The sequence below is a fragment of the Pistacia vera genome, unplaced genomic scaffold (assembly GCF_008641045.1).
Source record: "Pistacia vera cultivar Batoury unplaced genomic scaffold, PisVer_v2 Contig478, whole genome shotgun sequence".
In the NCBI taxonomy this organism is placed as follows: domain Eukaryota; kingdom Viridiplantae; phylum Streptophyta; class Magnoliopsida; order Sapindales; family Anacardiaceae; genus Pistacia; species Pistacia vera.
In genome coordinates, this window is record NW_022196310.1 from 952,934 (window position 1) to 968,537 (window position 15,604).

The 15,604-nt window shown below is 37.4% G+C and overlaps 3 protein-coding genes and 1 non-coding gene across 7 annotated transcripts; 2 read left to right on the top strand and 2 right to left on the bottom strand.

Moving 5' to 3' along the window:
- The first annotated feature begins 141 nt into the window (after nucleotides 1-141).
- On the top strand, nucleotides 142-3,213 carry LOC116146482 (phosphatidylinositol transfer protein CSR1). Of its 4 annotated transcripts, none has more exons than XM_031431896.1 (7): nucleotides 142-289; nucleotides 554-706; nucleotides 844-990; nucleotides 1,251-1,403; nucleotides 2,214-2,336; nucleotides 2,432-2,533; nucleotides 2,763-3,213. In XM_031431896.1, exons 1-6 carry the CDS (start codon nucleotides 161-163, stop codon nucleotides 2,507-2,509), a joined length of 783 nt encoding a protein of 260 aa, XP_031287756.1. In that variant the 5' UTR covers nucleotides 142-160; the 3' UTR covers nucleotides 2,510-2,533; nucleotides 2,763-3,213. The 4 variants fall into 4 exon arrangements, with proteins under 4 accessions (XP_031287756.1, XP_031287759.1, XP_031287757.1 ...); XM_031431897.1 differs by having other exon boundaries at nucleotides 145-289; nucleotides 544-706; XM_031431898.1 differs by having other exon boundaries at nucleotides 145-284.
- A 99-nt stretch (nucleotides 3,214-3,312) lies between these two features.
- LOC116146516 lies at nucleotides 3,313-3,508 on the bottom strand. Its single transcript, XR_004130514.1, has one exon. It is a non-coding gene; the product is annotated as a U2 spliceosomal RNA (small nuclear RNA).
- A 486-nt stretch (nucleotides 3,509-3,994) lies between these two features.
- On the top strand, nucleotides 3,995-5,421 carry LOC116146475 (heme-binding protein 2-like). Its single transcript, XM_031431887.1, has 2 exons — nucleotides 3,995-4,319; nucleotides 4,794-5,421. Exons 1-2 carry the CDS (start codon nucleotides 4,120-4,122, stop codon nucleotides 5,245-5,247), a joined length of 654 nt encoding a protein of 217 aa, XP_031287747.1. The 5' UTR covers nucleotides 3,995-4,119; the 3' UTR covers nucleotides 5,248-5,421.
- An 882-nt stretch (nucleotides 5,422-6,303) lies between these two features.
- On the bottom strand, nucleotides 6,304-10,483 carry LOC116146431 (probable apyrase 7). Its single transcript, XM_031431827.1, has 4 exons — nucleotides 10,448-10,483; nucleotides 10,147-10,180; nucleotides 7,712-8,578; nucleotides 6,304-6,848 (listed from the first exon to the last, which is right to left on the bottom strand). The coding sequence occupies exons 1-4, from the start codon at nucleotides 10,481-10,483 to the stop codon at nucleotides 6,304-6,306; spliced, it is 1,482 nt and encodes a 493-aa protein (XP_031287687.1).
- Nucleotides 10,484-15,604: the final 5,121 nt, after the last annotated feature.

Here is a 15,604-nt window from a genome sequence, read left to right on the forward strand (position 1 = left end):
ATTTCTGAATCCTTTGGGTCTCGCAATAATTTTAGTCATAATAGGAAAATATAGTTTGTACTTTTTTGAAAAATTTCACTTAAACGTCGTCGTCACCACTATCATCACGTCAAGACTGAAGACTCTCGACTCTCGAGCCTAAGAGCAGCAAGCAACAGAAATGGCGCTCCGCACGTGCAACACTCTTCCCTCTCCTTTCGTTAACTCAATCAAATTGACTAGGAAACCCATTCGAAACTGCAAATTCTCAGTTAAGAATTCTATTTCTGACCCAAATGAATCACGTAAGGTACTACTCTTCTCTCTGTTTAACATTAATTTAATTTATATTCCGGAAGATTAATTACATTTACGAAATTTAGTATTGCGAGGTTCATGAACCTAACAAGTGCTGTAATTTATACTTGTGGGGTTTAATATCAATGTTAATCAGCTACTTAGATAATCAACTGGATTCCAAATGTGTTTCTAAATAATGAATCTTGTTCGCCTTTTACTGCGTTATCTACTTGTGGTTATGAATCGTTATAGTTGATGTTATAGAAATTTGCAGCTGGTTTTGCAAGTAAAAGAGAGGCTTCAAAAAGATTATAGTAGTCTCCCAGTTGGTAAAAATGGACGAGATGATGAAGATATGATCCTCTGGTACCTAAAGGACAGGAGGTTTTCCGTTGAAGAAGCCGTTGCAAAATTGACTAAAGCCATTGTATCCTTCATCGGAAATTCACTGAAATTCTTTATAGATGAAAAGCTGTTCTCAAAACTTGTATTTGTGGTTTAATATGATGATTTGTTTAAATTTGTTATATTTAAAAGTTTTCTTACTAAGTTTTAACCTTTTAGAAATGGCGTCAAGAATTTAGAGTGTCTGAACTAAATGAAGAGTCTGTGAAAGGTATTGCTGAAACTGGAAAAGCTTATGTGCATGACTTTCTTGATGTTAATGGCAGACCAGTGCTCATAGTGGTAGCATCAAAGCATTTACCTGCGGTAAACTTTTGTGTTGATTTTTTTATTTTTCTTTGCACAAATTTCTGTTAAGATGCGGTCTGAAACTCGTAGTAGTTTAGTAAATTAGTATCAGTCTTGCAAATTAGAGTGAATTTTTTTTTTTTTGTCAGACTAGTATTTGGTAATCTGGGGTTCTTGTTACTTTCATCTTTTGGCTGCAGCACTGGTATATTTGAATGTCTAGACTGTCCATGTTCTTCTGACGTGTCCATAATAAGCAATAATTGCAATGGCTATAGGTGCATGATCCTGTTGAGGACCAGAAGCTCTGTGCCTTTTTGGTTGAGAAGGCATTGAGCAAGCTCCCACCTGGAAAGGAAGAAATTCTTGGTATATTTGATCTCAGAGGCTTTCGTACTGAGAATGCAGATCTTAAATTCTTAACCTTTATGGTAATTTCTACAAATTGATTCTGATCTCTTGGGTGCTTGTATTTTTTTCCTTATTGCTGCAGCTGCAATAATACACTAGAAAAATTAGTTCTCTTAAATATAAAGAAAAGTAAAGCATAAATTTCAGTTAATGACATGGTTTTGTTGGCTGCTCCAATTTATTCCATTATGAGTATTAGAGCAACATGATATTATACATTTTTTGTTAAATTCCCTGGGTTTGCATAATTCTTTATGTTTCTGAACAAACTACTATTATGGCCGTACCTGTAATGTTGCAACTACTTCTTCTAAGATTGAATGGTTGTATTTTTGGATTACGGTTGAGTTTGTTTGACGGGTAATGTTATAGTTTCTTATTAACTTTATTGAGTCTTTGACAATCATTGATTAACCCGCACAACAAGATCTTGTCCATCTGAATCTCTGATGGTTGCAAAGGTCCGTTATGTTACCATAGTGGGGTCCTTGTTTGAGATAAATTCTTGATACCATTCAAATGCTGCTGGTACTGATAGGCAGATCACTAGTACAAGAACTAGTGAACTTCTGTTTTTTTGTTTTTTAATATTTACTAAATCTCATTTGATCTTATCTCCATCAGTACCATTAATAACTTGAATGTTCGTACTTCATTGCCCAAAAATGATAATATGGACCATTTTAACATATTCTGGTTCTCATGGCAGTTTGATGTGTTTTACTATTATTATCCAAACTGTTGCACAAAGTTCTCTATCATGACATGAATGTGCATACCTAATTGCCTAAAAATTCCTTTGAGTTGATTTTTACTTGTTCTCATCGCAGTTTGATATATTTTACAATTATTATCCAAAGCGGTTGCGTGAAGTCCTCTTTGTGGGAGCTCCATTTATATTTAAGCCATTTTGGCAGCTAGTCAAGCCCTTGTTGAAATCATATGCTTCAATGGTATGCACCAGTAGTGTTTACCTATCTCTGACGTGATTGTTCTTTCTTTTGGAGCTAAACCTTATTTGGTTGCTATTATTAATCCTTTTTTGAAGGTAAAATTTTGCTCTGTGGAGACTGTCAGAAAGGAATATTTTACTGAAGCAAAGCTACCAGTCAGTTTCAAAGACTGACTGTATCATCCCCTTTTATTTTAGGTATGGAGTTTATAATCTTCACAATCACTGGCTATTAATGATGGGATCATGAGAAATATGCTTATATCCTTTAATGAGTTGCTAGGAATGCATCAATGATCAATCCTTGATGTTACAACGTCATCGCTGATGTCGCAGCATTTTCTCCCAGCACAAAGTGGATGGTTGATATTGACAGGCACAATGACAAATGATTCACAAATTTATTCTAAATTTACATTGCATGCAGGAATTTTGCAGAATCAAGACATGGATGCGAGGGTTGTGGCAGACTACAGACAGTTCAAATGTGCTTGAACTTCATCAATGTTTAAACAGAGTTGATGGGCTCATGTTTTTTCAACTTGCTCGGCCTCCCCTTTGGGAAGTTTACTGATAGACTTCTGGAAATATTTGATGAATTAGAGCTTCTCCTTGCAAAGGAATGGGTCCCTCACCAGAAGAACTTAGGGTCATTGTGCCTCCTGTAATCGAACACTTTTTGTACAATAATTTTATAGTAAATGTCCATTACTGAATCAAGTCCAAAAAATGTCTAAATGTCCATTACTAAATCAAGTCCAAAAAATGCGCAGCCAGCCAGAAAAGAGTTTTATTTGTTGTATCGCCAGCCAGAACAGAGTTTATTTGTTGTATCCCAGCCAAAATAGAATTAATTTGTTGTGTCTCTGTTATTCAATTACTTACGTTATTAATATTCTACAAAGTGTAGGCAGAACATGCTTTTTAACCTTGAAATAGTTCAAATACGTGATTGTAAATTTTAAACTAAGACTTGGTAGGGGTGCGCCAGGCCCTTGCAGTAGTGCAACGCATGGGCGACGCTTGAGGATCCCAGTAGCAAGCTACCGTTGCGGAACCTCCCCCTCAAAAAATTAATTTAATATCGCGTGGATCAATGATCCACATATCAGATATTAAACTGATAAGAACAGATACTACACTTGATCTTAGCCAAAAGGCCGAGAAAGGTATGAATTGGTGAGGTGTTTGATCTGCTTTTTATAGTGCGCCATCTTCCGCTGCTTAATTAATCTGAACGATGTGGGACATAAAACATATTCTCATTTCCTCTTCATTCAATTGTATTATTAAATAACGCTATAAAAGAGGTTCCCATTCACTTATTCTTGCTCCCTAATTCGTCAGTCTGTCTGACTCTGGTTTTACTATCAGAAAATATAGAGAGAAAACAAGAATTACCTACAAATTTGTTGGTTTGAACTTCGAACGTTGAGGTAATTTTGAAGCAAAATATTGTCTCGAGGCTGGGCTTTTCCTTGGCCCAATAAGCCTCATCGTGAGTATGCCATGCTAAGATATCTTTACATTTTAAGCCATACGTCACTATCTTAAATTTGATTACAATTTTAACCCTTTATAAACAACGTTGATTAATTTTTTTTTTTAAATTAATAATAAGAGAAGTTGATTACCCCAATTTTAACTCGTATCCACAATGGACAATGACTTCAAACAGGGACAAAATTGTAAATTTAATTAACCTCCGTTTCCTCCAAGATACTCTGATTCTTCAGTCTTAATTTCTGCAATTTTGATGTTTCTGGAGAAAGTGGGAGAAAGAAATGGAGAGAGCGAGGATGTTAATGAAGGTGGTCAGTCTGCTGTGTCTAGTGGTACTAAGCAACGCGATCGAGTCGCCGAAATATGAGGTGGTACACTCAGAATCGGATTTCGATGTCAGACTTTACACAGAATCCACGTGGATGTCTGCCCCCGTTCGTGAACTCTCCTTCGAGAAGGCCACCTTGTTTGGCTTTCACAGGTATCGTTGCTCTGCTCAGCAACCCATATTCTAGTTTTAACTGTTAATTATATTATGGTATAGTTTGTATCAACTATCAAAATAGTTGTAATCACTCCTATATTTCGGGAAAAAAATTATCTTTTGACCTTAAAGTTTATGATTTGTCACTCCAATTTTGTATTTAACTCAGAATCAAGCTCATCATGTACTTTAATGAATAGTAGCCCGTGTGTAATTGGTGCAGACTGTTATGTAAATTACTTTCTAAGTAACCAATATTAACAATCACATCCCTTAATTCAAAAGCCTGGTTGTGTTCTTGGGAAGACTATATATCTGATTATTAAAAAAAAAGAGTTTTAACATGGATGAAGGAGAAGAATCTGCAGTTTATTTTGAAGATGGTATCATCTGTCACTTTATTTTGGAGATGAATTCTACAACCTTTTCGAGCTAAAAAAAATATATAATTAACTTGTTATGTTATTACAGGTTGTTCCAGTTCATCGAAGGTGCCAATCTTAACTACTCTCGGATTCCTATGACATCCCCTGTTGTGACAAGCATTGTTCCTGGAGCTGGCCCCCTTCATTCATCTGCCTATGTTGTCAGATTTTACTTGCCTGTGAAGTTCCAAGCTGACCCACCAACTCCCCTGCCTGAACTTCATTTGAAGCCTTATGTATGGGACAGTCGCTGTGTTGCTGTAAGGAAGTTCTCTGGATTTGCAAAGGATGAAAACATTGTGCGTGAGGCCGAGAAACTTGCCATCAGCTTGAGGAGGTCTCCTTGGGCTAACGGTACTTCTTCTGACAGTGATTATGCTTACTCCATTGCACAATATAGTTCTCCTTTCCAGTTCATTGGTCGCGTTAATGAAATCTGGGTAGATATTGATGCATCCGGAATAGACGCCTGTAAACCCGGTAATATAGCTGCATACTGAAATATTGCAGAATAAGTAGCATATCAGTATCGGTCTCTACTTATATGTGCCTGAAAGAAAATTGAATACTATATCCCTAATTTTACTATCTTTGTGTATATATTATGGAAATAGATGGTACTTTGTATTTTAGTCAGACATTGATATCTATGGGAAATATTATAAGTAGTTCATAGTATTCTTTGTTTCTTTTTATATTTCGGACATCTTTTTGTTTATTGAAATATATGTTAGTGTGCGGTTCTCTGTATCAGGTTATTTCCAATCAGGCAATCACAGGCTTGCCTAGTTGCCCATAATGAGTTTCTTTAGCTATAGAAACAGAATGAAGCTAACGATTATCGCTGAGAGAATGTTCCGCTGTTCATTGGCCAGCCAAGTTGAAAACTTTGAGTCTGACAAGCCCTCAGGTGGTTAAACTGTTCCAAGACCCAATTTCTTACTGCCTACAAAAACACATGCATTGGACGATAAAGATAGTCCAACTAAGAGAAAATCAGTTTATTCATCATTCAATCTCCTGTCATTCACATGTTTTCTTTTAGGAAACAGAAGACCTATAATACCACACTGTTCACAATTTTCACTCTTCTGTGACACTTTCCCTCAAGGGACGACTTCATGCTGCTCATAATGATGACTTTAGCAGGGCTCTTTTAAAACTATTAACAGTCAAGTTGCAGACAGAGCGCAGTGCTTACTTGTAGTTGTCCCAACAACATTGCATTTAGATCAATCTCTAAACTAAAGCTCAAAAGCAAGGTTCCACAAATCTCGCATCATGAGGTTAAGCATGTTAATATTGTTGATATCACAAAATTACTCGCATTATCAAAATAAATGCTTTCCACACCAAGGCCCGCCACACCAGATAAATGTTAAAAGATGAGAGAAAAGCAAAGAAGCAAAATTATGCAAACATTCTTGCAACTCAAAACCTATCCAATAGAATTGATTATCCATACAGTCCAATGCTTATATCAAAAAAATCTGTGACCTAAAAGAATGAATGAATTGAAGTTGTGAAGGTACAACAATAAATATACTCACTAAATCCTAGTTAGGCCGGTGTTTTGGATGAATATATGATGGCAAAGATACCCCAACTTTGGGACCTTTCTTGCCTGGCATAGGGAGCTGGATTTGACTACAGTATACAACAGATAGAAGAATGAGAAGGAAAAGAAAAAGAAAAATGGGAGAGGACAAGACTTCCGTATGCTTTAAAATTGAAAAACTGGTTTGAGCTTTGGTAGTTCTTTGCCACAAATATCTCCCCTCGATCAGTGCAGCACCTAAGGTCCATGAGAGGTCCCCGGGACCAAATATTATCTCTGCCTCACCAAGACACAGAGCTTCCTCAATGAGTGATGCCATATAAGGCACCTGGAAACAATGCTGTACAGCATGGTTTCGGTTTCCGGCATTGTAACTCAAGTCGGCCCATGATCTTGGACATAATTGCTCACCTTTCTCCCAGACTTTTGTCAAATTGGCTCTTGAAATCAAATTTAATTTGTTGTAAACAACAAAAAATCCTGATAAAGCATGAAAGTGTCCAGTTGGGTGGGTGATAGCTGTCAGATTAAGTATATTTATGCCTGCACAACAGAGATGAGAAACTGTAAATTACAAACTCATGTTCATCCCCTTCAATGAGATTAAAAAACAAAGCATCCTATAGACAGAACATATAAAAGGATCTATTAATAACAGAGTCAAAGCCACTTCAAGAAACAGATGTAGAATTGTATTAACTTGTTTACAAGAATCAACGGCCAAGTTACAGATATGTTTTTCCTTCAAGTGAGTCTTCTCCACCCAAGGACCACTAACTCAAATTTTATTGTGCCACTGGCTCAATTTGGAAATTCCACAACCCAAACCCAGTACCAACCTGGTATGCAGAATGAACCGCAGGTTTTCCCTTTTAAAGAGAGAAAGATAAACATTATTCAGCTTCAATGGCCAGTAAACACAAGATAAACATTATTTAGCTTTATATATAATTTTTAATCATGGTATTAAAGTATGTAATCCCAAACTTCTGTATCAATAGCCCACTTGACCACCACCAAGTATTCCCATTAACAAATTGCACTTCCACAACACAAACACTCGTTTGGAATTCCAATTATAAGCATATTATTGTTAACAAGAACACTTGCTAATATACTTGCAACTTGCAAGAGAACTGTACAAACCTATAGACACTAGACAGGACTAACCTTTTTCCTACAAATTGACAACATATATGTAATCAAGTTGGCAACCCTTCATATGTCTGAACCTAATAATTGCTATGCTCAAGAAAACTTGATAAATGAGCTATTGTATTGTTATTTTCAGTAATGATGACTAACCTCATAAAGGAATATAGGGAAGCCTAGCAACATGTAATATATACAGATATAAGAATGAATGATTGATTGCAGAAGAGAGGTAATAGAATCTATAAACTTACTGCTAGAAGATGACAAGCCTGCTTTACAGTTTGTACCAACTGTTGGGTGTGACCAATCTAAATTGCTTGAATTGATGGCAACAGCCCTTGCAAGCCCCCGACATTGCTCCCAATTTGGGTCCCCAACCAGATAAACAGATGCGGAATTTGTTCTCTGCATTTGACTACTGGAATTTTTTTTATTAGTAATATTTTGTTGAACACAACCATAGCAAGTATAATTTTGCACAAAATCAGATCTGAGACATGGATGCCTGATTTCAATTCTGTCACGAGTACCTTCTCGGGGTGGCTTCAATGAGTTGAGAATGGCAACTGTCCTATCAAAAGCCTCATTCAAACCAAATGCTGGCAGAGAAAATGCTAATATTCGATGTTCAATCAAGCCAATCTCAGATCTTATCAGGTGTTTGTCATCTCCTATGGCATCATCTTCCATCACTACCTGCAAAGATGAACCTCCAAGATCAAGAAGTCCCAAGGTGGACGTCCTTGAGGAATTTGTAAGGCTCCCCATTTTATAGTTCAAAGCAACCCAACCGTAGTAAGCTTCCTCTTTCCCACTCAAAACCCTTATCCAGCTTTTCTTATACAAAAATGAGTGTTCCTTTACAACCGCCTCAACATCATCCAAGACCAACCTGGCATCCTCAACAACCAACCTCCTTAGTCCAGCAGTAGCTAAAACAAATACAGGAGTATCTCCATGTCTCTCAGGAGGTACCAACCTTTCCGCCCATAAAATCAACGGTTCCAAAGATGCTCTCACTCTTGAAGCATTACCAACAAACTTATCTAAACCAGGCTCAGTCTGCAGACAGTGGTACTGACAAGAACTTCTCCGAAGTGATCCCTCGGTCGAGTTATCTGGATACGAATGCATCAGAATAGGAAAGTTCTCGCTTTCCACATATTTTTTCCACTGATACACATTTACTCGTGTTCCAGTGCTTCCACAGTCCACAACAACAGTATAGTACGACCCACTTAGCATGCCATAAGCTCCACTTGGTTTAAACCCAAAATAACAGCCAACAAAAAACAACACTACAACTAAAACAAAAATACAAACTTTCAAGACCCGTTTATATTGAGTAAATACAGTGATAGAGATCTTATGTTTGGAAGGAGATTTGGGTTCCATACTTAAATTACTATTAAGTTTTCTGCTACTCTTTACTTAAGAAATCAGTTATGCTAGAAATCGCGAAAGACACAATACAATATCATCGACAATCAAATCTGGAACTGAATTTAAGCAATGAAGGGTGCTTGAAAATAGATCATGAATCAATGAAACGCTTGTCAAATTCGATTTCAGTTCCAAAGAAACGATAATATGCAAAACAGTACCTTTCTTTGTCTCTGCCAGGAAAATCACTACGCCCTGGTCTCTCTACTTTCTATTGCTCTCTCTCTCTCTCTTTGTGAATGGAGCGAGAGATGATAGAGAGTGTGTCCAGAGAATGAACAACTGGAATCTCAATTTTAAAGCTTTATATATGTTCCTTAAACAAGGCAAGCTGGTCAACCCAAATACATTAAGGCCGGAATAATGTAGCATAAATTTCAATTGAGTAAACAACATGTTCTCACTCAAGGTTTCGCGAAATAACAAGTTCCCACCCCCGGTTTCATAAATTTCAATTCTCACCCTTAAAGTAGCGTTAGCGATTATTAGGTTTGACATAGATACAGAGATTGCTATTATCATACTGTCCTTGACAAATAAATAAATAATTAATTTTTAACCCCCAAATTAGTAAAATTAGAAAAACAACCATCTTACTTCCAAATTTATTAAATAATACTTTCTTCTTCAACTTTCACATCATCCATATCTCCAACCACCGAGCGGCTGCCACTGCCACTACCACCTAGCCATTGTTGTCACCTAGCTGCTGTCCCATTGCCACCCAACCACTATCACCCTCCAGCCAAATTAATAAAATTTTAAGAAAATCCTATACATCTTAAATTCATTCACCAACACCCTCTTCAATCCCAACCCACCCAACCCTCTAAATTTTCTTTCAATCCAAACAAACTTCATCACCAACAATCCATTACAACACAAACACGATCCACTGCAATCCGCAACAAACACTACCAAGTAAGGTGGCATTCAACCAAATATCACTCAACACAACAAGCAAGTCAATCACAAGAACTAACCTAGGTGCATCACTCGAAGGAAGTGGAGACTGCAATTGGGCCGTGCAAAATTACCTACTACCCNTTAAGTTTTCTGCTACTCTTTACTTAAGAAATCAGTTATGCTAGAAATCGCGAAAGACACAATACAATATCATCGACAATCAAATCTGGAACTGAATTTAAGCAATGAAGGGTGCTTGAAAATAGATCATGAATCAATGAAACGCTTGTCAAATTCGATTTCAGTTCCAAAGAAACGATAATATGCAAAACAGTACCTTTCTTTGTCTCTGCCAGGAAAATCACTACGCCCTGGTCTCTCTACTTTCTATTGCTCTCTCTCTCTCTCTTTGTGAATGGAGCGAGAGATGATAGAGAGTGTGTCCAGAGAATGAACAACTGGAATCTCAATTTTAAAGCTTTATATATGTTCCTTAAACAAGGCAAGCTGGTCAACCCAAATACATTAAGGCCGGAATAATGTAGCATAAATTTCAATTGAGTAAACAACATGTTCTCACTCAAGGTTTCGCGAAATAACAAGTTCCCACCCCCGGTTTCATAAATTTCAATTCTCACCCTTAAAGTAGCGTTAGCGATTATTAGGTTTGACATAGATACAGAGATTGCTATTATCATACTGTCCTTGACAAATAAATAAATAATTAATTTTTAACCCCCAAATTAGTAAAATTAGAAAAACAACCATCTTACTTCCAAATTTATTAAATAATACTTTCTTCTTCAACTTTCACATCATCCATATCTCCAACCACCGAGCGGCTGCCACTGCCACTACCACCTAGCCATTGTTGTCACCTAGCTGCTGTCCCATTGCCACCCAACCACTATCACCCTCCAGCCAAATTAATAAAATTTTAAGAAAATCCTATACATCTTAAATTCATTCACCAACACCCTCTTCAATCCCAACCCACCCAACCCTCTAAATTTTCTTTCAATCCAAACAAACTTCATCACCAACAATCCATTACAACACAAACACGATCCACTGCAATCCGCAACAAACACTACCAAGTAAGGTGGCATTCAACCAAATATCACTCAACACAACAAGCAAGTCAATCACAAGAACTAACCTAGGTGCATCACTCGAAGGAAGTGGAGACTGCAATTGGGCCGTGCAAAATTACCTACTACCCGAACACAGTACTTGAACCGAACAGAAAAATTCGGGTACCTAGAAATTCGGTTCAGATACTAGTAGCACTATAAGACGTACCCGAAATCTCGAATAATTTGTTCGGGTATCCATTCAATTTTAAAAATAAACCGAGTACCCAAGCCGAAGCGGTTTGTAAAACAAAATTAAAAGACAAAAACCCTTTTTCAAAAATCCCAAATCAAATAACCCTAAAATCTACTTCTTCTCTAAACTAAACCACTTCTCCTTCAGTCCTTCCTATGTTCGTCAATCGTCCGCCCTAAGCGTGAAGTTTCAGCCATCCGTCCCCCGTTATCACACTACAATGGGCGGCAAACAGCTCGTCACCTCACCACCTCGACCCCCTTTCGACACTTTTCGATAAGGTAAATACTAACTCTTTAATTAACGTTCAACTCACTGAAAAAAGACAATATTTTTTCTAAGAAATGCAGATCGGAAAATTCAAAATGAATATGAGTTCCATCTATCCTCCATTAACAAGATTGAAAATAGTTGAGTTTCATATGAAAATAATTGAGTTTCATATGGAACGAATAAAAAACTCGTATATTCGATATTTAACGTTTGAACATTTTGCTTGATTTTATGTTTGTTTGTTGGGGAAATGAGGAGGTTGATGCATGGAACTGATGGATTCATAAATTTCATTCTATTTTGTTTTTCAAAAGTCAAGAGTCTGTAAATTTGGAAATTCCAATATTTGTTTAATGAAATGACAAAATGCAATAGTGGAAAACATATTGGTTTTGGGGTGTGTAAGTGTGTTCAATATCTGATTTGAATTATTTGGTATATTGTCTAGTGCCGTTTCTAGAAGTAATATTTGGCAGTTTCTCTTCTTCTCTATGGTTTCATTTTGAAGAAACGCTCTTATTTGATATTTGTATTTGTTCAGTTGGACAATTAATCAAAGTTGAATTAAAATACATTGAATTGTATTTGGTGTAAAACATTTTATTAATCAAAGTTGAATTAAGCGATTCTTGTCTTTTTCACATTTGATTTTGCCATTCACAGATATCGCTTAAGCGATATCAACGATCGCTTAATCGATCAAGTGAAAAAGGCAAGAATCGCTTAAGCGATATCACTAATTGCTTAAGCGATCATACATTTGATTCCGCCAATAACATGATCGCTTAAGCGATATCTACGATCGCTTAATCGACTAGGTTAAAAAGAAAAGCATCGCTTAAGTGATATCTACGATCGCTTAAGCGACCCTGTGTAAACAAAGTTCCTTTGACTATTAAACTGAATTTTATTGCTCGAACTCTTAAATATATAGTTCTTTGACGTCAGTATGAAACATATCAGGTGTATTAACCATTACGTCAATGCTAAACATATAGGGTTTACGATTCGTTCAGTGGACCGTGATCATCATTATATTAATATTAAACATATAGTTTTTTGACGTCAGTATGAAATATATAAGGTGTAGTAACCATTACTTCAATGCTAAACATATAGGGTTTACAATTCGTTCAGTAGACCGTGATCGTCATTATATTAATATTAAACATATAGTTCTTTGACGTCAGTATGAAACATATAAGGTGTAGTAATCATTACGTCAATGCTAAACATATGTTGTTTTTCTTTGTTTATAACATAAAGGGTGCGTTTGGTTGAACATTTCTATAAATATTACAAATCCTATTCCTAAAATTTTTCTTTGTTTAATTATTTAGGAAATTTTAGTATTTGTTTAATTAATTTTAGACCCATTAAGTGAATTAATTTCATTAATACCCCCTGAAAAAGTTTAAAAATTAACAAAAACACCCCTACCACCCAACTTCCCAGATTCCGGCTACCACCGATAGCTACAAACGATCGCTTTTACCTGGTCGCAACGAACTCTGCTCGCAACGAACAGATATGCTCGCAACGAACAGATCTGGTCGCAGTCCGACTATATCTGGTCGCAACGAACAGATCTGGCCATAATCAACTCTAGGCCAGATGCTGAAATTTGAGATCGCTTTTACCTGGTCGCAACGAACTCTGCTCGCAACAAACAGATCTGGCGTTCATATTTGAGATTGCTTAAGCGATCTTGTCCGAGGCAGTATGTATATCTGCCCAGATCTATGATCGCTTAAGCAATCCTACGTATCGCTTAAGCGATTTTGGTAAAAGACTCTTGGCCGGTTAAGAGATATATGTGGTCGCTCATATATGGCGTAAGCGATCATTACAAAAAGAGAAGAATCTTATATTTCTCCTAAATTATGTAATAATCTGTCTTTATAGAGCTAATTTCGATATAACTGTGATTGTGATACATTTCGACCTCACTCATTTTCCTCCCAAATTCGAAAAGAATAAGCAGCAAAATGAAGCCATTTATATCAATCGAATCCATCACATATCAAAATATAAGAGACATCAATGTAATTGAAAGTTTAAACTTAAAATCATTCATAATAGTGCCAAAACAGAATAAATCTTAAGCCACTTTGACAAGTTTTGGAATTCGGTATAATCATTGTAATAGGCATAGAAGGGTTTTTTCTTTTCCTCCTCTATTGGCCTATACAAATCGACAATGGACTCCATTTTTGCTTGCTCGCTTCCTCCCCCTTCCTCCATTTGTACGTCCCCGCTTCCTTCGCCTCCCGCCTCAACCTCCTCCATTATAACTGTCCCACTTCCTCCAACAACCTCTTTAACCCCTTCAATTTTGGCTTCTTCCTCAATTTGTTTCTTTGTTTTTCTCTTAATTCCACGTGTTAGTACAATGTAAGGCAATTTCACAAACCTGCTCTTTTGGCTCTCTCTTTTCAGCCCAGGTTACACTTCAACCGCCTTCAATACTCTACCAACTTCCTCCTGCACCCTACCAACTTCCTCCTCCACCCTAACAACTTTCTCTGCCACCTTATCCACTTTCTCTGCCACCTTTTTCAACTGCTCTTCCATCTTATCAAACCTACCATAAACAGTTGTTGTAAAACTATCAAACAAACTGTTTATAAGGTTAACCACCTCACTCTCCTGACCTCGACACCTCGGCAAAGCGGTACTTGTTGTACCGGTTTGCTGAGGCATACGAACCTCTTCCCCCCTCCCCTCCTCCTCCTCCCTCCCACTCCCCTCCTCCTCTTCCCTCCCACCGATTGCGGCTTCATCCTCCTCGACATCAACCACATTCTCAAGCAGTGGCTCTGCAACTGCCCTCACATGTGTGACCCCTTGTAGCTCCTGCGTCAGGCGGTTTATCCCTTCATCCCTTTAATCCTTCAATGCTCGAAAAGATTTGACATAGTGTTGTTATGCTTCACCCCCAGTAGCGGTGAGGAAGGGACGGACAACCCCTTGCAATAAGAAACAAAATCAATCAGATTTAAGCGACATTTTAAAGCAAATGCATATTCAAAAGCTTAATCCTTTAATCTTACCTGAGCTGATTGAATTTCAATCTCTATTTGCTCATAATCCCAATGGGTACACTTCTAGTCGTGCCACCGCAACATCCTAGGAAATGTCTGTTGCACAATCGAAGCTCTAACCCTCCCCCCTGCCTTAGCCAGGACAGGGATGACCTCATACATCCAAGCCTACATTGTAAAAAAATAATCCATATCATAATTCAAACACATATTAAAAAAAATATAACAAAAACCTATTAATATTTACCTGCATTGCCCATGGGAAGCCAAACAAATTGTACGTATCCGCTCTATTCTTCTCGGCCCATTGAGAGTGCTTTAACGCCAAGTCTTTTGCTTGCAGGAACTCCATGGTTCGCTTAAATGATACTCGTCCCCACGGATAAGCATTAAAGAAGTTCAAGTTGCTCACAAACTTCACCCAATCAATATCAACGGCTTTTGTTGAGTCACCAACCATTAGGATCGAATGTAAGAACAATACCAAGCATAGTTTGAACGTCTCCGAATCGTTAAATTCACCATCTTTTAACCTGTCCTCTAATTCCTGTGCCTTAATAGACGTGTTCCCCGCCAAAACCTTGTTAGACAACCTTTTGGCTCCCGTACTGTCCTTTATTCTTTTTTCCTCAACCTCACCTGGCAATTCCCCACATCTTAAGCCAGTCACCAACGCATATTCCATCATCCCGAAACGTAGTGGCTTTCCATCCACTACGAACCATATTTCGTGCCTTTTGTTACTTTTTATTGAGTGCAGCAACATATAATGCACTCCCGATCCCCAGAATGTCTTTTTCCATTGTGTCCATATCCCAAAAATGACTGAAACAAGTCTCTTTGAATCTCCTTTCACCATTCCTCACTGTCCCTAAAATCCCTGTTATTCTCGTTAAAACATCCTAACTTGACCTCACTGTCACCCTCATAGGGAAGTACAGTACCGTATCGCTTACATACTCCAATCCGTACTCTCTATAGTTTACGCTCGGGAAAATCTATATAATCGATATAAACAAAATATCAGCAAAAAAATTAAACCAAATCAAATATAAACAAAATACACTCTGGAAGAATCGCTTAAGCGATAGGCAGATGATTCTGCCTCATACAAGATGATCGTTTAAGAGTAAAAGGGACGAATCTCTT